The sequence below is a fragment of the Mesocricetus auratus genome, unplaced genomic scaffold, assembly GCF_017639785.1.
Source record: "Mesocricetus auratus isolate SY011 unplaced genomic scaffold, BCM_Maur_2.0 Super-Scaffold_100018, whole genome shotgun sequence".
In the NCBI taxonomy this organism is placed as follows: Eukaryota; Metazoa; Chordata; class Mammalia; order Rodentia; family Cricetidae; genus Mesocricetus; species Mesocricetus auratus.
Genome location: NW_024429199.1, coordinates 32,726,003 through 32,750,764, shown reverse-complemented (window position 1 = coordinate 32,750,764; position 24,762 = coordinate 32,726,003). Strand labels below are relative to the sequence as shown.

General features: G+C 40.5%; 1 protein-coding gene across 6 annotated transcripts in view; it reads right to left on the bottom strand.

The window, feature by feature from the left end:
• Positions 1–24,762, bottom strand: part of Utrn (utrophin) — a 485,772-nt gene that overhangs the window by 235,862 nt on the left and 225,148 nt on the right. For all 6 annotated transcript variants that reach the window (XM_021224511.2, XM_005065869.4, XM_040758232.1 and 3 more), the window contains 6 exons: positions 23,198–23,347; positions 22,060–22,135; positions 18,769–18,974; positions 16,332–16,449; positions 12,558–12,763; positions 10,092–10,246 (listed from right to left, as the gene is read on the bottom strand). In XM_021224511.2, coding sequence (XP_021080170.1) covers positions 10,092–10,246; positions 12,558–12,763; positions 16,332–16,449; positions 18,769–18,974; positions 22,060–22,135; positions 23,198–23,347 — 911 coding nt within the window. The remainder of the gene's footprint in view (positions 1–10,091; positions 10,247–12,557; positions 12,764–16,331; positions 16,450–18,768; positions 18,975–22,059; positions 22,136–23,197; positions 23,348–24,762) is intronic.

Sequence of the window (24,762 nt, the reverse complement as noted above, 5' to 3'; positions counted from 1 at the left end):
TTTAATAATATTTGGAAGACACTGGACAAATAAGCTTTTATGAATGTTTCATTAGTTCATCATCAAAACTAGAACACTGGAAATTATTTGAACTGGAAAAGATACACACCTGTATAGTCAACATTTAACATATATACCTCAAAAATATACGATGAGAAAACAGACAAATCATTTTAAACAGGGGTACTGGGCTGTAAAGATGGATGGACCCATGATTAGGAGTGCTTAATGAACATTCTGGATGATGGGAGTTTAGGTCCCAGCAAGCAACAAGTTCACAAATGCTCCAAGGGATATACTTCCTATTCTGGCCTCTATGCAGACAGGCAAACAGATGACAGATAAACACTCACACAAATAAATCTTAATTTTAAAAATTTTAGTCCTATTTATTTAGACCCAAGGAAAATGAAATTACATGTCATGCACAAATGTTTAGAATATCATTATTCAGACTATAGAAAGGACACCATGGCTCATCATATGAAGGAAGAACTGATCGATGGAATATTTTATGGTAATACATGAACAAATCACTCAATCATAGAATGAAAAAAAATGGAAAAATCAAACCATAGAAAGCCAAGAAAGAAATTACTGGAAGAAAAAAGAATGGACATACTTAGTATGATGGGTACAGACAAGCACAGAAAACATGGCTGAGGAAAGATGTCTTCAAGATATTAGAAGTGACAGATTGCTTAACAGGTAAATTTTGTGGAAATTTACACCGTTGGTCTATCAAAAAGATATGAGATGAATTAGCAAGAGAACAAGAAAAGTATGCATTCAAAAACAAGGCAAATACTAACTTCCAATAAAACAAAAGAAACAAAGGTTTTGTGAGAGACTCTGCCTCAAGGGAATAAGACAGAGAACAATACAGGAAGACTTCTGATGGTCTCTTCTGCCCTCCACGTGAACATATATGGACACACACGCACGCACGCATGCACACACACACACACACACACACACACACACACACAGAGGCATGTAACACGCATACACGCAAACAGTAAACTTTCTAATTTTAAAAAAAGAACATTGAAATTTAAACTCGGTTTATAAAAGTCCAAATGATTTTTATGTTACTCTAATGAATTATAGTGGAGGACATATGAATATGTGTATGTAACTCAGCGGTGGCATGCTTGCCTACTGCACGCACAATCCCAATTCCTGGAACCAAAAGGCAATTGTCACAGTCTGTGTATATACGTCACTTTGTGTTCTGATTTCTGAAGTTAATTTATATAAAGCTTCTAGGAGAATACAGCTCAGTTAGTCCCGCCTAGTTTATTAAATTCCTACTTCTAAAATTAGATCCAATGCTGGTGTGGTATACTGGATACTATAAATATCATTTATCCAATTTCAAGGAACTATAGGTGATTTATCATAAAAATAAGATTAAACTTAGAGGTTCGGAACTATACACTTACAATTAACCAGGGAAGCTAATAATCTACCTTTAATACCCCTTGCAGGCTACCCTCGGAAGAAAAAGACCTAATTTTGCCTCCTCTGTCATTTACCAGATACACGGCTTAAGGTGAATAATTTAAAACTTTTGACTTATTTGTTCCATCCTTAAAATGAGGAGATTGGGCTAGAAGCATGAGAGAGGCACTGCAGACACTCCAGGGGTCCTTTTTCAAACTGCACAACTCATCGCTACGATGACTGAAGCTGAGGCAAGACTTCCTCCATTGCTGCCCCATGCTAGCTACAAGTTTCACATCACTAAGGAGTCTCTACTTGTACATGACATGTTACCCATGGAAACAGGAACAGAGTGCAGACAGCAAAGGCTGGGAGGCATCCATCCTAGGGCTCCTACGACTACTGAACTCATATTCATCTGGGTTTCCAGCGTACCTATGTGTGTGCGCACAGGCACACGTGTGTGAGGAAGCTAAAAGGCAAATTCTCGATGCCATTCCTGAGATGCCCCCTACTTTAGTCTCTCACCGGCCTAGACTTCCCATGTAAGCTACCCTAGCTGGCTACCGTGCCGCAGGGGTCCACCTATCTCTACCTATAGACTGCGGGTACACACCACCATGTGTGACTATTTTTACTTTTTTAAAAGCATAGGTTCTGGGGAATCGAGCTCCCACTCAGCCCAACTCTTAATTGGCTGAGTCTCAGAAAAGACCAGAAAGAGGTCGAGGAAATCCTGGGAAAAAGGTGAGTGGATAAAGAGAAGGAGTATAACTTTAGGAAATGACTGTTTAGAAGACAAAGGCGGGAACTTTTAAAAAAATGTAAACCTGTAAACATACAAAATTCATATTAATAATAATAGGATGAAAACATGTAAGATATAACATTTGAAGTCTACTAAGGGGGACTTTAGCTAAAATATTTTTATGCTTCAAACAAAGGAAATAAGTGACTATAAGACACAGAGAAAATAGAAATAGTTTCACATAGAAGCTGTGTAAGGACATCCATGGTGACAGATTTGTGATAGTTTATATTAAAGGAACTAGGATATTCTAAAATATGTACTCTTAGCTTTCACATGATATATGTAATAAAACTCGCTGTGCTAGTCTATAAAATAAGCCGAAGGCCATTTTATAACATAAAATATGGCCACCCACATGGCAGGCTTTTGAAAATGTCACTTAAAGGATGTTAGGCAATATTTGATATTTTCAGCTATAAAATGTAATATGCTGTTCAATGAAGGTTGCATATTACTTATAATTGTCAAAGAAAATATTCTTACAAATATGGGACTTTTTTACAAAACGCAAAAGGAGTTTAGGAAAGGATAATTTTGATGTTTTAAAAGGTGACCTCTACAGTGGTGTAAGATTTAATTGTATTTATTTCTTTCCGAGTAGAAAATGGTACACTAGTCTGAGTGGCAGGTGGAAAACATAGAGTGAAGTCATTTCTTAGGATTTTATTCCCTTGAAAACAAAATTAACATTTTTTTTCTGAAATACATTCTAATACATACTGTGGGGGAAAAGCAAGTTAACAGTGGGTATTGCTGAAATACCCTGTGGTCCTCTGGTGACCAGTCCTTGCTACACAGAGACTGGGTCTTTACCAAGACATTTACAAATGCATTCCATGGGGCTTGAGGGGAGGAGACTGTGTGCTAAGATACTAATATGAGACCACTCAAATGGCTAAAGAGTCCCTGCCTCCAACTCGCGATGCATAGTTAACAGATCAGAACAGCTACCTCCCCCTAGGGCTGCTATTGCCAACAACAATAAATAAGTGGAAGGGAGGGAGGGAGGGAGGGAGGGAGGGAGGGAGGGAGGGAGGGAGGGAGGGAGGGAGGGAGGGAAGGAAGGAAGGAAGGAAGGAAGGAAGGAAGGAAGGAAGGAAGGAAGGAAGGAAGGAAGGAAGGAAGAAGATGGATCATCCAGACATTTATTTCCATGAGAGGCTGTGTATCTCTCTACATCTTTTTTTATTTACTTACTTGTTTATTTAAACTAGATCACTGCTCATGCTTGTCTTCACTAATCAGCCAATATCTTACCATTCTAACCTTTCCCAACATGCTCCAGTCCACCTTCCAAAGGCATCTTCCATCAAGTCCTGGAGCTCCTACTGAACAATCAGCCAGCTGCCCTGACCTCAGTCTCCTCAGATCAAGCCCTCGCCTGGCCTTCACTGAAACTGGAATCCTAAACCCCAAAATTACCATGCCTTCATTTCTTCCCTATTCCTGTCCAATCTGGCTGCCCCTCTCCATAGCAAACTTCTCCTTAATTAAAAAAAAATTGTTTCTACAAATTATTTAAACTTTCTCACCTCCATACTGTTTTCCTCCCCAAACATACAGTGTCTCCCAGTTCGGTGGTCAATATCTGTTATAAAATTCAATATTTTATTATTCCCACTGCATCAAACCAGATCACTAACCCACCAAAGCAATGTCCAAAGCACAGATGGAGTCTGCAATATCCATGGCTGTATCCAACAGTCCGCAATGTCCCGATTTCTAAACCAGACCCAGCAATCACTCCCTTTCTGCTCTTCACAATTATTCTTTTTACCCCAGGGAATTATTCTCAAAGTGAGACCTACAGAGATTAAATTTGAATCAATACAAACAGTATCAGTCCCATGCTCATCACTCCAATAGCTCACCACTGAACTCATGTCACCACTCCAATAGATTCCCGTTGCACTCACGTCATCGAAACTCCCATGCTTTATAAAGTTCATATCTGGCCTCTGCTCCCCTCTCCCCTGACACCTCAGACCCAATAACTTTTACAGATGCTGCTTATTCTGGAACTTTCTTCAGCTCTTCTTAACCCCCAGAAGTAGCTAAGCATCGCTTCTGATGTTTGCTTTCTTTCAATTACCCAAGCTTCCTAAGTCCCGTTTTTACACTGCACTGACGATTTTTTACAGCTCCCAAACAACCTCCTATGATTTTTGGGTGTCCCACTCCACCCCAACTTCTCCCATACTACATGGTTTCCTTACAGAAAGATTTTTGGAGGCAGGTACAAATATAGTTAAGGTTGATTCTTTGGGACTCTCATAGAGCCTGGTCAGCTAGAGGCTAATGAGTTGTTCTTTAATTAAATGATTAATTCACTGAAGGAATTAAAAAAGAAACAAATGAAGGAAAAGACAAAGGCCATGCCTGTTAGCCCTCTAGTGTATTTGACACAGAACTGAGAAAAATGTCTGCGTGAAGGAACCTGATTCAAACTGAACATGAGAACATTCTCAGCGTGCAACACAAATGGTGTTCATGAAGCATGTGTTTTCTCAAGAGCAGAAAAAAAAATACATGGAATATTACATAACAGAAAAACATAGAAGAGTATTAACTTTTATACTTCTGTCAATGCTAGTGACAGGAACAAAAGAAAGAGACTGAAAGCTAAAGGTGACAATCAGGGAAAGAAGTTACCTTCAAGAGGATCAAACAAGTCCGCTGACACAAACCTCTGAATCTCATACAGGTGAATAGGTTGAGAAGGAAAAGGTTACCTGCACTTAAGAGTGACAGCTGTTCCTTTTAAGAGCTCAGTGGCTGAGCGTGGCCAAAGTCAGGTATGAGTGGTAATCCATTATGATAGCTTTCATTGATCACTCTTAAAAGGTATTGACCAAACTGAAGAATGGGCCGTGCTTGAGAAGAACACATCATTCTTGCTTAATTTACAGAGACGATAAGCAAGCACTAACTGAGAAAGGGAAAGGAAACCAAAGCTTGGAGATACGCAACAAAGCACACTGGGAAAGTAATCAAGATCCAGAGGCTAACAAACGCAATCTTTGTAGTCCGAGTCTCGTATGTTCCATGCTGCTCACACTCCTGCGTGTAAAGGAGGATGTCCTTGGTCCTTTAACCTCCCTGTCCCTACGTCTTGACTGCTAAGATTACAAGTGATGGTTGTCAAACCCAGTTTATGAGGCACTTGGGAATCGAACCCAGGGCTTTATGCACACTAGACAAGCCCTCCACCAACTGAGCTATATCCCCAGTCCACAGACTCAATCTTCAGAGTTCACACAACTTCTACCAATCCATGCAAACTACATTCAATCCATGAGTATGAATGAAAAAGACAGTACTATCCCAAAAGAAAAAAAAATAGTTATTCCTCTTTTCAATTTGAACTGTATGCAGGGCTCCCCCATCAAATAGCAGTCTTTCAAGTTTTCTACTCTTTTCTTCCCAGAATAGTGTACAAAGCACTTGAATATAACATAAATTAAGCAAGTATGATGATTTCACTAACCAAGATGACTGGATTTTTAAAGAAGTCTCATCTACTAATAAAGACTGAGTGCATCACTAATGCATCCATTAAAGCAGCTAATCCCACACTCTATCATTAGGATCAGCAGAGACCATTCAGAATGACAAACAAGCGGCTACACACTCCACTTTCTGCGCATCAGCCACACAAAGCTCTGTGAAGCGCGATTGATGGCTTACAAGGAAGACTCGGCAGCACGGTGATCATCTGGGCCACCTTTTGTGGAGCACAAACCAGGCACCAAGAACGCTTATATGTGACGCTGGATCTCACGGTAGTTCTACACATCAGACAGGTTCTCCGCTTTAGAACCAGGGTGTGTGTGTGTGTGTGTGTGTGTGTGTGTGTGTGTGTGTGTGTGTGTGTGTGTGTGTGTGTGTGTGTGTGTGTGACACTCAGTGAGATGACATAACCTGCTCAGAGTCCACACAGATGGTAGATACATATGGTGAGACTTTAACCAAGGACTGTCAGATACCTCACACCGGGCTCTCTGCTCTCCCTGTACCATCCTGGAAATGCCTTAAAATAGGCAGAGGAGAACAGGACCTTGTGGGGTAAGGACAAGGAAAAATTCCATAATTAGTGCCTCTTGAGAAGCCATAGCATACAGCTACAGTACCTGATTTCCTTTATAATCTTTCAGCATGGATAATTCTATCTATAGTACGTAATTTATCTATATACACAAACATGCATATATATGCCCATTCACATATACATACCTATATGTGTATATGTATATATGTACATACACACATACATACATACACACACATACATACACACACACACACACATGCACAGAAATGTTATTTTATCTTTGTAGAGCCTATATGTAGAGCTAAGTAACCATTCAGACCCAAATCAGGCATTCACACTCCAGAACTGGCTATAAATTGGTTATTACCAAACCAAACACCTGAAATGCTCAGAAATCTAATACATATTAGAATAACATGGTGCCACATTGGAAAATTCTGTTTTTACTTTTTTAAACTACTTAACATATTATATAATTTACCTTCAGGTTTCATGTATAAGGTACATATGAAGTTTTATTAATTAATTAAGGTGCTGGAATGGTAGAAGGCCTCAAACGAGCTACACTCCCTGACTTTACAAGGAACACTGGAAACATAATAAATTTCATATCGTTTAGATTTGAGTGTCATCGCCTATGTCTGTCACTATGTCTCCCCAAGTTCAAACCACTTGTAGTTCCAAGCATTTCAGATAAGGGATGCTTAACTTTGTGCAAACACATTTCAACTGTCTAAACTTGCAACACATAATAGTTAACTGGCATTAAAAAGAAAAGCAAAAACAAAAACTAAGAATTTTTGTGCATTAGAGAATGGATGTATCTATATTACAGATTAATTACCTCCAGGGAGGCTAGGGGAAGCGATCAAACAGTAATATTTATGCTACTAGGAGGAAGCCATTCACACTGAGCTACATAAAGACTATAATAAACACCCTCACATCAAAAGACAGCTTTCTGTTATCAGGGCTGGTTGGAATTTTGACACTGTACGTAAAGGAATGAGGACCTTTACATGTGAATGGTCGATTTCGATTCATACCAAACATTTCCACTGAGAGCCAATATTAAATTGCACACATTACAGCCACTAACAATGCTGCAAAGTCAGTATAATACCCCTTCACCTCTGCAGAGTTCTGACAATGATGTATACTCAAAATACAGCTGCCAAGTGAGAGGAAGCGATGATAATGGTCTGCCGGGGGCCATCGGCATGGCACGGTCATGTGCTATATTATTCACGGAACCTCCCATATCTTTAGTCTCATCTGTTCTCTACATACAGTGCAGATAAGAACCACTAAATAGAATCACAGAGATCTGAGGAGCAAGTCACAGAGCAAGGATTCACTAGCAATAGCTGACATTCTGATAACAAAGAAAACTTAAACTCTTGAGAAAGAAAGTAAGAGCTTGGCCTTGTAGGTAAAAGAGCCAGAATTCTAATCCCAGCTATACTGGTTGAGCTGTGTGACCCTGGTGAACTGTTTACCATCTCTGTGCTTCCATTGACAGTCAATGCCATGCTGATGAGGAAGCTTCCTGTCTCTTAAGACTGCTGGGAGACTTACTGGAGAGCCTGTGAAGTGCTTACTGAAAAGGACAATGAGAAGCCACCCTGATCTACACACTAAAACCACAAGAGGCACTCACAACAGATGGCAGGAGGTTAAGATGACCACCCATGACTTCAGAGGATGGATAGGATAGCCAGCCTTCAGTCTTAACGGAGTATCATTTGTCTGCTCTGTGCGACTTTGAACAGACTTCAGAGGACGGATAGTATAGCCAGCCTTCAGTCTTAACGGAATATCATTTGTCTGCTCTGTGTGACTTTGAACAGACTTCAGAGGACGGATAGGATAGCCAGCCTTCAGTCTTAACGGAGTATCATTTGTCTGCTCTGTGTGACTTTGAACAGACTTCAGAGGACGGATAGGATAGCCAGCCTTCAGTCTTAACGGAGTATCATTTGTCTGCTCTGTGCGACTTTGAACATGGCATTTAACTTAACTGAACGTGGGAGTGTGAGGTTAGACCATGGGTTCTCAAAGGAGGTGTTAAGTGGATCTACTCCCAGAGTAGGCATAGAAAAACATACTCCTGTTTCTGTCTTTCTCTAAAGCTTAAGTTCAAAGGATGGAAGTGGCACACAGTACACTGTTATCAATAAAGCCTCAAGGCTGATGAAGGAAGACTGAAAGTTTGATCCTAGCCTGAGCTAAATTAGTAAGACTTTGCCCCCAAAGTAATTAATTAGTTAGTTAATTAATTAATTAAAATTTCAGAGGAGTGGGGGCGCAGGAAGTCTAAAAGCTTCTTGTGGAAGGTAATTTTAAAAGTTGAGAAACACTGGCCTAAAGTGGTTGTGGAACTTCTCAATTTGTCTTTATACCAACAAAATCCCGGGCATTGGTGGTGCACGCCTTTAATCCCAGCACTGGGGAGGTAGAGACAGGCGGATCTCTGTGAGTTCGAGGCCAGCCTGGTCTACAAAGCTACTCAGAGAAACCTTGTCTCAAAAAAACAAAAAGAAAAACCCAACAATGTCAAGAACACAAAAGAAGATTGATATAACCTCACACCTTACTTGAGAAAGTAAGGAATGGTTTATATATATTCCAGAGAGATGTTCATTTAGGATAAAGACTTGAAACACACATAATTTCAATATAGAAACCCTAGCTGTCACTAATGATGGACCTCGAAAGCCAGTTTTGCTGTATTTTCCCAACTGTATAAATAACATTATTATCTATATCATGTCTAAATATTAACATGATTTCTTATTTCTAAAATAATACAGAAAGAAATGAAGTAAAGCAAGATATTGCAACTACAACAAAACTGGGGCTCCGTGGCCATCTCCACTTTGATGAATGAAAGATCACCTTGGAATTTAATTCATTTTTAATTGCCTCTTCCGTCTAATTTAACTGTGGCTATGGGCTGTCTGAAGATATTTACAAAGCAAAGGCAAGAAAAGCCTTAAACAAAGCAGACTCCACATTTCAAAGTGAGCAGTCAATTTGGTGGGGAGGGGAGGTTGTTTACAATGAAAACAAAGATGTTTCTTACTCATGAAATTTCTGGTCATGGATAAAACAGCTTTAAAGATTATCTCATTGACTGCTATTTTTAGTTCACCTTCCTCCCTATCTGAGTTACAGGATCTATCCAAACAATGTGTCATGACGTGAACACTATGCTGCTAAAAATAACAAGATGACAGCCACTTAGTTTTAACTTTTTGGCAGAGCTGCGTATTTGTTGAGATGTCTTTCCGGAACCTAAGTATATATCTAGCACACATGCATGTTCATGCTCTCCCCTCGTAATCTTCATGGAGTTCACAGAACCACTTTACAGAATCTAACTAAAAGTGACATCTACAAGTCCAACAAGGTAGATGAGGGCTTTCTGCCAAGCCTACCAATCTCCGGAACACACATAGTAGATAAAGAGAACCAACTCCTCCACACTGTGCTCTGACCTCAACACCAGTGCTTAGCACCCAGGAGTACACATACACATGCACACCACACACATAGACATGCACACGAACACTCATACATACACGTGCACACACACGCACACACAAACTGTAAAATAAATCCAGAGACATTAATAATGTGTACTTTGTTTATCACAATCTAAAAGTAGAAAAAAAATACACTCATAGTATTAACATATCTAACCTGTTTCCATGAGAACACCAAGGAAATCGGATTCTCAAGCAGCCAATGAGCATGTTCCCACCCATGTTTTCAAGTTACCTTTGTTTGAGGTTGATCCATGATGTTTTCAAGTACTCGGTGGTTTCTTTCACATTCCTTGTGTCATCGCTACTGTATTCTTCCAGAAGTTTCTGCAGGACGTTATCAAATGCCATGATGACACCATCACCAGAACCCAGTTCTTGAAGCAGCAGCTAGGTTGTAAATTGAGGCATAGCTGTTAGAACTGGTCACTCAGAAAGAACATAGTACTACCCAACCCTGATGTTCCTGAGAAGTTTTAGCACATTTTAGACATAGAAATAACTAGAAGAAAGCAAATAAGAGGATAAACTCTCAATGAATCAAACTAATTCTAGAAACGAAAGAAAGAGAGGGGGGAGAGGAAAGGAGGGAGGGAGGGAGGGAGGAAGGAAGGAAGGAAGGAAGGAAGGAAGGAAGGAAGGAAGGAAGGAAGGAAGGAAGGAAGGAAATGCCTGCCCAAGGAAAGACAGGAGAGTTGGTTCAGCACACACTGCTCTTGAAATTTGGTTTCAAAACTGCCTGGAGCTCCAGCTTCAAGTGGTGGACATTCTCTTCTGCCAGCTGCACTCATGTGCACATGTCCAACACACTTATACTTAAGAAAGCAATTAAAATAAGTCTTTGCGGGAGAAACAGCCTGAGAAATCAGATGCACAGTGGGTGATGATAAAAGATGACCCATTTGAAGTATTTGACTCACTCAAGCCATTTGACCTTTTCATTCTTTTTGCTGTGTATCTGATTCTCACAAGACATGAATCGTATCAGAATAAACTGAGTTCTTCACCATGTGTTTGGAGACATGTCAAAAACTACCATGGTGGAAATCTTCTGCCCCTTACCCCTGAATCACTCTGCCTCTTACCCCTGGATCCCTCAGCCCCTTACCCCTGGATCATTCTAGGTGTTTGCAAAGTTAACAGTACGAATGGATCAAGATTTGTTAGGCATTTGCCTACATGTCACTACAGATGCTCAGTATATTACTGGCACCAGCCCCTTCACAGTTTCTCAACCCTGGAAAGACTCTCTCAATCAAGATATTTTCATGAAACCCAAACAACAGTTGAATATGTCTGTAATGCTTTTTGTAGCAATTGTGAAAATAAAAAAAAAATCCACCTTAAGATTTCAGAAGAAATGCACATTGTTCATCTGAGTAGCAGAGAATGAGTGCATAGCACTTGTGAAGATTGCCCCCAAACCCTTCCCCTCCATGCATACCAAATCTACACATGCCCCGTAGATTAAACAGTATAGTGTATGCACAAAAAGCTGTCTATATCCTCCAGCATACTGCAAATCTCCTGTAAGTTACTTATATTGCTTAAAACAGTGGTTCCCAACCTGTGGTTTGTGACCCCTTAGGGGGTCTAATGACCCTTTCACAGGGCCATATATCAAACATTTACATTACAATTCATAACAGCAGCAAAATTACAGCTATGAAGTAGCAATGAAAATAATTTTATGACTGGGCAGGTCACCATAGCATGAGAAACTGTACTAAAGGTTCACAGCATTAGGAAGGTTGAGAGCCACTGCCTTAAAACAACAGCAATGCTTCATAATTGGTTGTCATATTGTTGTGTTCACAGAATAATGGCAAGCTAACAAAAATGATATGTGTTCAGTTTAAAATATGTAGACATGGATATTGAAGATGTGTAGGCGAACTGAATTCTGGGTATGAGGATGGGAACACTGGTGACTGCTTTTTTAATTAGATTCCTCAAGTCACATGTACAAAAACTCTGCTATTACTTTGGGGCAATGGACAAGAGTCATAAACACACAGAACAATTCAGAAACAGAGCAGGCCAGCTACATTTTAAATTATACCCATAAGGAGTGCTCATGTGTAGAGATTTAAAGCATTATCTCCAGGTTTTCTACTTGCTTCCCACATTATTTAGATTACTATATTCTGCCTAATATACATTTTCATTTCAGGCTATCTGAAGAGAAAATGCAATGTTACCCCAAGTGTAACCACACATCCAACTCAAGAAATATTCTGTGATTATAGAAGGAATTTTTAAATAACATGCTTTAAACCGTAATTGTTCAATATTCTCAACACTAAAGAAGTTGATCACAAAGTTGACCACTAGCTGTTGCTACTGATAAAACATACATATTAGAGAAACCATGCTTACTAATGACCTGACTTACACACTACACACTACAGAAATACTCAAATGGATATCTTGGGAAATTCCATAAATAAAAATTATCTCCACAGTAAGGAAAAAACATCGATGAATCCTTTGTAGATGCTAATGATGGCTCCATTCACACAAATGCATATTTCTGTTCCATATCTCATTAGACATCTTGCCAGGATAACAAACACTTAGTGATTCAATCCCTATACATTTCATCATGTGTGTCTAACTTCATGAGAAAATGTGAGAGCCCCTGTATAATTAACCATATAAAAGAAGACGACACCACCAAAAACTATCCAACGAGTCTTACTTGGTTATCGGAGACTTGTTTGCTAAGTGGGTCGCGCCGGGCTTGCTGAAGCATGTAGAATCGAGCTTCATATTTCCTCATGAGTTCTTCGGTCTCTTCCCTGTGGTCGTCCCACTGCAGGCTGTCCACCACCATGTCCTCCAGCTGCTGCCTCCGCAGCTCCACCCCGTGCTGTGTGCTCTCCCACTGGGTCTTCACCTTTTCCACTGGGGAGAAGGATAAAAAGAAACCCTCAATAGTCACCTCCAGGGATAGGGAGACACCTGTTCCTCGGCTTGTCATGAATGCGTCGAGAAGCAGAAAGAGGACACATCCTAAAAGGGCTCTAGTGTGTATTTGCCACAATTATATATGTGTGTGTGTGTATTATGTATTATTATATATTATATAGCTAGTAATACTATTTATATATGTAGGCGCTGGGGAGATGGCTCAGCAGGTACATGTAATGTGTAATAATACATACTATACATTGTACTATGTTATATAAATAAATTTATATGCATATACATATATGTAATAGAAATGGCTTTGTAACCCATATTGGCTCCATCTTGAGAGTCCACTGACTCAGCTTCCTGAGTGCTGAGATTATCAGCACAAGCCACCATGCCCAGCTCACCAATTTTCCTTCCTTCCATGTTTCACATACATGTAACCAGTTTACCACTTACATCTAAAGCTCTTCTAAATTGCTTTATCTATGTAAGTCAGAGGCTTCCTGTGTTTCCCAGTCTAGCCTTGAACTGGCAACTCCCCTGCCTCAGTATCTCAAGTTGCTTGGTTTACAAGCAGATCTATGACACCTCATCCTGATATATTTCTAAAACTATTCCTGGGGGAGGGGGCCTTGAATACCATTAATACTAAATGTGCTAATAATTTAATAAAAATGTCTACTGAATTAATAAAAATTAAAGACAATTTCCTAGTTTATGTAGTCACAGAATCTGGTCTCACAACGACAAAACCTAATGGTGCTATACCATAATCCTTTAACATAGAGAGACAGTCTCCATCTGCCTTCAGTGGAGAGTCTCTCAGACAAAGAACACTTTTTATATTTGTACTACTCTGGCTTGAGGCCTTTCGGGCAAGCAATATTTTTTATATTTTCTAGTCCAATAGGACTACTGAGAATGAAGAAACTGCAAGTTGTGCATACCTATGAGTTCCCAGCCATATAATCTCACGTTGGCTTTCACCTTCTTCCCCTATACTGTTTCTCCTCCTTCTCTCACTGCATATTTCTCCTCTCCCCTCCCCAACACTCTTTCCTCTCTTTTCTGTTTTATTTTTAAATCATGGACCTAAAAAAAGAAAGATCTACAGAAATGTATACTTTTGGTTTGTTAATACAGGGAAAGCTCATGATGGTGGTCTGACATATCAATGAATAATAGTTCTACAGATGGCAAACACTAGCTCTGGATGCCAGGTAACCTCAAGGGTGAAGATCAAGCCCAAGAAGAACTTAACAACTAGACAAGATGCCAGCTGGAAAGCTGGAATGACAGCGTAGCAATTGCTGCTCTTGCAAAAGACCTAGGTTCAGTTCTGAAAACCCGCATGGAGGCTCCCACCCATCTCTTACACCTTGTAGAAGAGCCAATGACCAATTCTGTCCTCCATGAGCTCCAGCATATACCTGGTGTACATATTTACACATGGTACATACTCATAACAACTTAAAAAATGAATAAAAGATTGTGGTTTAGTTATAGTGGAACATTCTGGTATAATTCCTAAAACAATATACAGTTACTGTAAATCATAAAGCTATCAACTTACAGTTGTTCAGAAGGCTGAAAGACTTTCATGTCATAAACTCTATTAAATTGTTCAATGGGTCATAATTCTTTGAAATTATCCAATGAGAGTCTATGCTGTTATGCTGTTTTAATGTTGTAGACAAATTGCTGAAGGTTTTAAGGTACGGGAAGACTCTAGTTCTCAGCTTAAAACTCACATAAAGTACTTATTGCCAATTCTATTACTGATGCAACTCATTAATTTGAACAAATACAAGTTAAAGTATCAAACAAATTATCTTATTCATTGTAAGTGATGAACACAACTCATTATTAGCGACATACAAGCTGATAAGGGAACTTTATGTGCAGTAAGTAATGATGAAGACTGATTACTTGGGAAGGGAAAGGGAAGAACAGAAGGAAGAAGGAAAGGAGGAGGAGATAGAGACCAGAGACAAAAGAAGTGGGAAAGAGAAGACGTTCAGGAGATGGAAAACTCTGCTATAAAAAAAGGATAAACAATAATAACAATAATTAGAGTTGGGTTGTAGCTCAGCAAATAGAGTGTTTTCCCAGCGTGCAAAGAGTCGTAGGTTCACACAGCAGCACTGTGTAAGCTTGACAAAGTGATGCCAGCCAGCTGCCCAGGTGCTCAGAAAGTGGAAGCAGCATGAGTATGAATTCAAGTTTGAAGCCAATCTGTTTGCCTTTAAAAAAATGTATTAAAATGAGTCCCAGCAAGATGATGAGCAGAAAGTAAAATGGTAATGGTTGGGTTCTGGGGACAGAGAACTCCCACCAAGAGAGGGAGGATCACTTCAGAGTCCCCCACTATACAAGATCCACAATCAACCAACTGACAAAATCAGGAAGATTGAAACAAAGCTCCTCTTGGATTAGAAACAATCATTGCTGCAAGTTCCCATCATCTGCCTTGGGAACCACGCTGCTCCATTTATTTCAAAAGCAAAAAGCATCTATTGCACCTTTAGCTGACTCCCCTCCCTCAGGAAGAACTCAACTTTATTCGCCCAGTTTATATTCTCACACGTATTTACTAAGTTCCTCTCGGTCCTCCTCACATTCCACCTAATGGGAGGACCAAAGCCAGAAAGAAGAGTACCAGCAGTCTGTGCATGGGAGACAAAACTGAAGCAGCCAGGAGATCTACAGTGGATTAAGGGGGAATGAGGCTGAGGCAGAAACAAAATCTAGGAATCACAGTCCACTGGGGAACACAAGTAGATGGGAAGGCTTCACAAAGAGGGGGTGGGGGAGGGAGAGAGAGACACGCCAGCTGTTGAGTAATTGCACCTGTGGAGAAGAAAGCAAAATTCCAACAAAAACAAAAAAGACGAGTGTGAGTGAAAGTAAATACTGGAAATGTCAGGAGGTTTGAACAATGACCCAGAGGAGGCAGGGATCTGCAGAGGACAGGGGCTGAGGAAAAAGAATACGATGGCCACCAGACGCCATTACTGAGAACCCACGCTTGGTTCTGTGAGCTTCACAAACACAGGATCTGTAACTCAATCATTAACTCCAAACAGGGACATTTGTTTGTAAACATTTCATATGTCCATTTTATTGGTTGTTTAATTTTCCTTTAAACTAAGGCAGCCCCACACGAGAGTCAATCACAAAGCATGTATGGAGTGAATTCTGAGGACAATTTTAGAATCAATGACACCCAATTTCACTGAGAAGAGAGATATGGCAGAAGGGATTTGTGTGCCTACCCGTTTGGCTAGCTTTGGTCTATTCAATGTCTTTAAAAAAAAATCCTAACATAAGAGAGAAAAAAAATCAAATGTATAACAGTTCAACAGGGAGGTGTACAGGTTTGCTGAGACTTTCAAAAAATGATAAGAGAGAGAGAGAAAAAAACTATGTCCTCCTAAATGAAGAGTAGCAATTACCAATAACAATTTCTAACGGAATAATCCTGAAGATGAGTGCGTGTGCACATTAAGGGAAGTGGCTGATATTCTACAGAATATATGGATTTTTTTAAACTCACGTTTTTCTGTAATTGCTGTTCGCACATCTGAACTGGAAGCTTTGTTTTTCAAATTTTGTGCCAATGTAAACACAAAATCAAGCTGAGGATGGCGCTGTTCTAAATCAGCCTTTGTGATCTGTGAAGAGACAAGATCCAGGGGGATTAATACATCATACAGCAAGACCCTAAATGAATAAATGGGTTTGGTTGTAGTGATTGTACGTTTTCTTCCTCTAAGAGACAAGGAAGCATCAGCAATGTAGCACAGGAAAAGCAAGTGATCTGGAGTCAGAGGTCTTGGGTTCAAATCTCAGGTCTTCCAGGAACCAACAGAGGCATCCGCCCTCTCCATGTTGCCCCGAGCTCAGTTACATAAAGTCTAAGGAAATTAAATCAAGGAACTCTCCCTGAAAATGCTCTGAAGACATCAGCGATTATTGCTGCTGACTCCCTGTGTACCTGTTCTGTATCACATATGAACACACACAAGGATCGCCTAGCACAGCAGTTCTCAACCTGTGGGTCATGACCTCTATCTCCAAAAATATTTATATGATGATTCATAACATTAGCAAAATAGCTATTTTGTTGTAAAGTAGAAACAAAAATAATTTTATGACTGGGGGTCACCACAACATGAGGAACTGTATTAAAGGGTCTCAGCATTAGGAAGGTTGAGAACCTCTGCCCTTTAAGGATGCAAGTAGGGGATTAGAAAAGCAGTAGCTACAATAACTGCAAATGAACCAACTTAAACATGAATCACACTCTTCTCACGGACTGTGTGTCTTAGCTGATAAATAAGACAGGGGCCTGAGAATTCCAGGAAGAGTCTACTTTAATTACAGAACTAATAAATACTATAAAGATTAGGAAACACAATTCACAGTTAGTATAAACAGCTTGTCAAAGGATTTGTCCAGCCATCTCGCTGTGAGCTCACTAACTCCTTAGATTTCACTCACTCCTACAGGGACAAGCACTTCCAAATGAATGACTCACACTCTAGTCCTAGATCCCAGGGCATGCTTCTATCGATGCTGCTGACTTCCTTCCCTCGGCACAACAAATTCAAAGCTGAATTATTCAAATGCTCATTGGGGCTCCATTTTTCTTCCTTTCCATTTCCTCTGTTTGGAAGCAGCATCGTCCCAGCCCCTCACAAAGCTCTTTCCCTTGATTAAGCATCTCTTGCCTCCCATCCATCCTCACCTTTTACTAAAGCAAAGCATTGTTATCAGCAGTTCCCAGCAAGAATGCAGAAAACAAGAAATGGGAAATGGTGCTTGCCAAGTGCTTATAGACTCAAGTCCACGAGGCTTTCCACAGCTTTGCAAGCCTCCCCACCCCCGGAAGAACTAAGTTGCCTTTTCGAAGACATCACTTCCTAACAACAAACAAACAAAAGACACTTCCTGCACAAAGGTTGACCCCAAAGTTTTATAGCAAGCCCAAGCTGTCTGCTACACAGGATGGCATTCATGTTATATCTCAAAATCCCTCCTCCTGTTCCCATGGCTATAGAAGCAGCCTCCCTCCTGGGCCTGCCCCTCTAACAGGTGGCTAACACACACCAGGGACACTTACTGGAACCTGCTTTGTCAGGGAAACATGTCTGCTTGATGTGCTCACCTCTTAAAGCCATGATTCTCAACCTTCCTAACGCTGCAAACCCTCTAATGCAGCCCCTCATGTTGTGGTAATCCCCAATCATAAAATTATTATTATTGCTATTTCCTAATTGTAATTTTACTACAGTATGAACTGTATGTAAATATCTGATATGCGACCCCTATGAAAAGGTGGAGTAGCCATGACTCACATGTTGAGAACCACTGTCTTAGAAACATAAAGTTCTTGGTAACATGGGGAAAAAAAATCAGTGCCTATGCACCAGGTTGCTATGAGATAACATGTGTGAAAATAAGAAATTGTTCAACATATACTAAGCACATAGCAGGCATTAACAATAGCCATTATTTTATTGTGTATTTCTGTCTAGAATATTCCTTTCAGTGTTGCTCTATGCTCTATAACAGATAACCAATTTTCCAAGTTGATACTAGGTGGTCTACATGCATTAAGAGGAAAAACATACATGCACACACATATTTATGTATAGTCGGAAGACATTCATTTCTAAGGTCAGAAATGAAATGAACTCATTATAAAATCAAAAATGAAAACATACTTTTAGAAATTATTCTATATCTCACTGGGCATTAAATGGAAAAGCAGCTTACAGTTATGCTATGTCCAGCTTTATTGCAGTTTTACACTGAATCTCCAGCTCTATTTAATCAACTTGAGCTAACAGAAGAGAAGTTTTCTCTTTGGAGTTAGTTCTGCTTGGCAGGTAAGGAGTATTTTAAAGCTTATTGTCTCAGAATTTAGGATAAACAGATGAGATCCAAGGTGGGGGTTTCCTTGGCAAGCCTTTCCAATCTGCACCTACTTTCATCCTGGAAACCGTCTTATTGATCTCCTCCACGTCTCCCACAGTGACAATGTTGGACTTCAGCATTTGGTCGATCAATACCAGCCAGTCAGCCAGTTCTGTGATGGTTTTATCCAGATCAGCGGGAACTGAGATCTCTGGGGCACGCAGAGGAGTATCCGATGCAGAGGATACTAGCACCACCTTTTGGGCGTTGGGGTGAGCTGAAATAAAAGATGTTCCAAACCAGAAATAGTCAGGAGGATGTGGGGATTGCGATATGTAAGTGATGGCATGAATACATGTGTATTGAAGTAAAATTTTGTTTCTCTAATTTCTTATTTTTCATATTGAAATTGTGTGGCTTGAAATAACCACATGTATTTGATAGCCATAAATACAATACAACACAGAGCCTCACAAAATGCCAGGCCATCAATGATTCACCTATGATCAATATTAATACAAAGACAAATCAGTAAATAAACACACACACAAGGCATGATAAAATTAGAAACACTCTTTCATTGGGTCAAGGTATCTTATTTAATATAAAGCCCATTTATTCCTAATCTTTCTTTTTCATTCAACTTTATTACTCTCCTCTCTCTCTCTCTCTCTCTCTCTCTCTCTCTCTCTCTCTCTCTCTCTCTCTCTCTCTCTCTCTCTCTCTCTCTCTCTCTCTCTCTCTCTCTCTCTCTCTCTCTCTCTCTCTCTCTCTCTCTCTCTCTCTCTCTCTCTCTCTCTCTCTCTCTCTCTCTCTGTCTGTCTCTGTCTCCAGCATCCTCCTCCCATCTCTCTGAGACACAGGGTCTCAAAGTATGGACCTAGCTGGCCTGGAATTCTCTATGTAGATTACTCTGGTATCAGAGTCATAGAGATCTACCTTCCTCTGCCTCCTGTATTCTGTGACAAAAGGCCTGTACTACCATACCTGCACTGTGTCTCTCACACTTAACTAGCCACAAGACGAGTATCTATATAAGAATACACACACGTGCTCACTGACTGACTTTTACAGCATGCTTTCATTCCACTGCACCTGGAGACTTCTGAAATCTGTTCTTTCCCGAGGCTTAAAAGGAAAACCTTTCTGTGTATAGTGTTTTCCACATCTCCACTCTCTACCTAAGCAGAGATTTCCCAAAGTAGGATTCCTGGACCCGACAGCACTTTTAAACTGAAGTATTTAATCTCCTTGCCAAATAGAATTTACATATCCGGCAACTAGCTGAACTCCATCCTGCATCTACATCAATAGGGCTCGATTTTGGTGCACACAAACGCACACCTGTTTCCATTATTTTAATGGATTTATCATTAGTAACAACGGCATTTTCATGCTTCTGAACCAGTTGTGGTATATTTAGTAACCATGAGTCTGTTCATTTTTAAATCTCCCTCCTGGTGAATTTGGATGAAAAGACAACCGCTTGCCTCAGTGGTGAAAGCAATGCTACTGTCTGGATTTTGGTTGGTTTGATTTAGGGGAGGGGCGTTGAGAGGCTACTCTGGGCAGGAACTCTAACTTCAGAATAATGAAAATATTCTGGAACAACACAGAGGTGCCATAGAGGTGACAGCTTGCAAATGCTGTCAATGAACTAAATGTTCTTGCATTATTTAGTTTTAAAAAATGGTTCATTTTACTTTTAATATGATTTCAAAAGAAAAAAAAAAAAAAAGAACCACTACACTGAAACATTGAGTAGGGGCTAGAGAGAAGGCTCAGCAGTTAAGAGTACGAGTTCTCTTGCCGAGGACCCAAGCTCAGGTTCGGCTCAGAATGGCTAGTAGCTCCAGTTCCAGAGAGCCTGGCCTCTTCCAGCACCTACACTCATGGACCCACGGCACAGAAGCACATACAGATACATAATTTTAAGACCACAGAATGTTTTTTTGGTTTTGTTTTTTTTTTTGTTTTTGTTTTTGTGTTTTTTTTTGGTATTTACGAGACAGGGTTTCTCTGTATTGTTTTGGAGGCTGTCGATCCAGCCTGACCTCAAACTCACAGAGATCCGCCTGCCTCTGCCTCCCGAGTGCTGGGATTAAAGGCGTGCACCACCACTGCCCCGGCTAAAACCACAGAATGTTTTTAAAGCAAGAACATTGCGTAGAAGGAAAGTCACATTGAGACTGGCTTCGGGTCACATATCTGTTCTGGGAATGGTTGTCTCAAGGAAAACAAACTGCAAACTTAATGCAAAGCAGTTTTGCTGTCAGTCTTTTAGACATCTAAGGATATATACAGAGTTTCCCTGCTCTTTTGTCACAATGACGGATTTTAAGAAGATAAAGTCCTGCAACTGCGCATGGCGCAGCAAATCCTTCCTTTATGGTTCTGGAATTAAAGCTGCAAGTTTTGTTTTGTTTTTTTAATCAACAAATGTCAGTTTGAGTGTTTCAGATAAGACTCAGGGAAACCAGTCGGGTCACAGGGATTTCTGATGCAGGGTGATAGGGGAAATAAAGTAATACAGAATACACATTGAGTCATAAATGAGCTTCGATATCAAGAAGCGAATACTGGGTTTGTTTTTGGTTTTGTTTTGTTTTTTTTTTTGAGTTCTCAGAAGACGAAGGGGAAAAGGATAAAGAGGAGATGAAGAGGCAGGGACGGGAAAGGTGACCGCGGGTAGGAGGCAGCAGGTGGGCAGTGGAATTGATGGCAGAGTGGGAGAAGCATGGGGCGCAGTGAACGAAACTAAGAAAAATCCCCAGCGGCAGCTGGCGAAGGGAAGCAGGCGGCCGGGGTTATCACAGCTGAAATTTGCCAGGCGACTCACAGATGGCAAGCAGAGAGAGGTGGCTAGAAGCGTTTGCAAGGACAGTGGCTATAGGACAGAGACACATTAGCAGACATCACGAGAAAACACAGAATATTCCTTCCCCAAGTCTAAGGGAATAGTATTTGCTAGTGCATTGATTCCTGGAAATTGGAGCCTTCAAAACCCCCACCCCATGATCCAGGACAAATTATACACACCACACACATGTTGTCATAGCAGGCTGATGACTTGAAAAGCTGCATCTCTCCATTAAATTAACTTAGTATTTTCCACCCAGCCCCTCCGCTTCATTCAGCAGGGCCATGGCCAGCCAGCTACTTCTTTAGTGCAGGGAAAGAAAAATCTCTTCAACCAAAACAAGTGATGATTTCCCATGCTGAGCATCCAAACAGAATGAATTCAGGGTTATGAATAGCAATTGCATGATTTTTTTTCAATAGTTTTTCTAATAGGATGCTCATACTGTCAATGTGTCCATTCTGATAAAGATAGTCCCTAAAGAATAAATGGCATATTTTACCTGTAATCCTAGTCTGTGAGGCAGAGCAGGGCTCTTGGGTGTGTGTCTTCAATACGCTAGGCACTTCTCTGCATATCTGCAGCATCAAGCCAAACACAGAGAAAAATAAAGATGATTGTATCTTTGAAAGATAGTCCTTCTTATAAATGACAGCTCAGTCAGTCTTCTCTTGATTAACACCCAAGCTTGTCTCTACACCTTCATTCTCCACTATATTATCACTGGAGCCCTTACCTCCCCGGACATTAAGCTCAAGAATGCCAACTAATCCTCAACCGTGACTCATTTGTCTGATGAAGCTGTCCACTCCCCCCAATAACATATAACTTCCATGGAGCTCTCTGTCAAGTGGATATTCAGACACATTCAAATCTCAAGTCACGGTCTCTACCTTTCCTGAAACGGCCTTTGTAAGCTTCTCTCAAGACTCTACCTGATCTTTCTGTATCGATTCCTAGGGTGACTCCATCCTTCCCTGCAGGATAGGTAGCTATGGATCTTTCAAACACAAATCTGCTTAAAAACAACAATGGCTGCCATTTTCCTCAAAGTAGAGAATTCTTCTCAAGATAAAGCTCAAATTCCACACAGCACCACACACGGTCAATGTACCTGGACCTGGTCTCTGGAGTTATTGTTCTAGGACACAGATGCACATCATTGTGCCTCTTCTAGACCCTTCCATCTGCTCTGTTTCCCCCTCTACAAAGCCCATTTCTTCTTCCTTCACCCATCTTTTATAACTTAGCCTAGATAAGATCTCCTCCCACAGGCCTTCTTTGCTTACCCTAAAGTGTGCTAAGTATCCCTTATATGTTTCTAGCTTCCTTTTTTTTTTTTGTTTTGTTTTTTTTTTTCAGAGACAGGGTTTCTCTGTGTAGCCCTAGCTGTCCTGGAACTAGCTCTTGTAGACCAGGCTGACCTCAAGCTCACAGAAATCTGCCAGTCTCTGCCTCCCGGGTGCTGGTATTAAAGGGTGTGCGCCACCACCACCCAGCCCCAGCTTCCAAAGTTTGTTGGTCTTGTTGTCTTATCCATGACACCCCCCCGCCCCTCTCTTCTCTCTCTCTCACACACACATATAAGTCTAAAAGTCAATAGACATGGGAAACACATCACAGAATTCCTGCATGCACACCTTGTTCCACGTCACGTTTACGCTTCTCAAACCTTCCGCAAGTCTGTCTCTTTCATGCAAACTCAGATTTTTATCTGAAAGCACTTCCAGCTCTGTTCTGTTGAGCCATCTGAGGTTTTCAGCCTGAACGTCCATCTCTTGGGCTAAGTCCTGAAAACGTCATCAGAACAGGTGGTTAGAAGGTTCTAAGTAAGACTATTGAACTTTCTTGGGAAAATATTCCTATAAATTTGGGGTTCAGGATTTTCACATGGAGAGCAAGCTTATTACTAAAAGTGTTAACATGCTCTCACCACCAGGGCATCAACGTAGACTCAAGTGCATGTTTGTGTATATGCATGCACAGACACATACTCTTTTTTTATTACTTTTTAGTGAGATGTATATGGTGGTGGGTAGGGATGTACATTAAGTGCAGAGACTAAAAGAGAGCATCACTGTCCTTGAGGATAGAGGTACAGGCAGCTGCATACTGCCTGCCTGACATGGGTGCTGGGAACTGAGCTCCGGTCCTCTGCAGAAGCAATTAGTGCTCTGACCCGCTGGGTCATTTCTTGAGGCCAAACACAAGCTCTCTTATTTTCACTCATCCCCTGGCACCCTTCACCAGGAGCACACTGTATTTTCATTGTTAAGGCTCATTTCTGATCACCACCTTATTTCTCCATCTTAACATGCTATTCTATCCTTTTTAAATCTTTCAAATACTTCACAAACAGGACATCTGAAGAAAAGTCTTGACTCTTCAGATAAAGTAGAAATACTGGGCATTCTCATACTTGAAGGAAAAAAATTTAATAGATTGATCATCATTACTAAAAGTTTCTTTCTCAACTTTGACCATACTTCTCTATGGGCAAAACATCTCCTCAAAAGAGATAAATACCTTTTAAGTATAGTTTATATGTGTATATATATTTTTTCTCATTCAAACAATCTTCTTTATGTTACTATATTAATGTGGTTTTGTAAGAGTGTGTGTGTATGTGTGTGCAAGCATGTGTGTGTGTATGTGTGTGTGTGTGTGTGTGTGTGTGTGTGTACATACATATTTAGGTCAGAAGCCAAGTTTTGGGAGTTGGTTCTCTCCCTCCACCTTACTTAAATGGGGTTGGTTTCTCTTGTACTGAGGACTGCAGGCTAGCTGGCCCTCATGCTTCTAAATAGTTCTCCCATCTCTAACTGCATCTGGCTGTAGGAAATGGGGTTGGTTTCTCTTGTACTGAGGACTGCAGGCTAGCTGGCCCTCATGCTTCTAAATAGTTCTCCCATCTCTAACTAGCATCTGGCTATAGGAAATCCCACACTACAGAGGCATACCATTACATCCAGGTTTACAAGAGTAGGGGATTGAGTTCGGTCACTAGACTATCAAGATGAATGTTATATCTGATGAGCCACCTTGCTAGTTCCACCATTTCCTCTGGAAAACAGACTCTGGTCACTGTTCTATTATTAATGTCTCAATTCTTAACACAAACTACAAATGCTTGTGGATATGAATATTCAGAGACATGGTATATAGATATCTATATATCGTCACATATTTTTACAGAGTATGTATG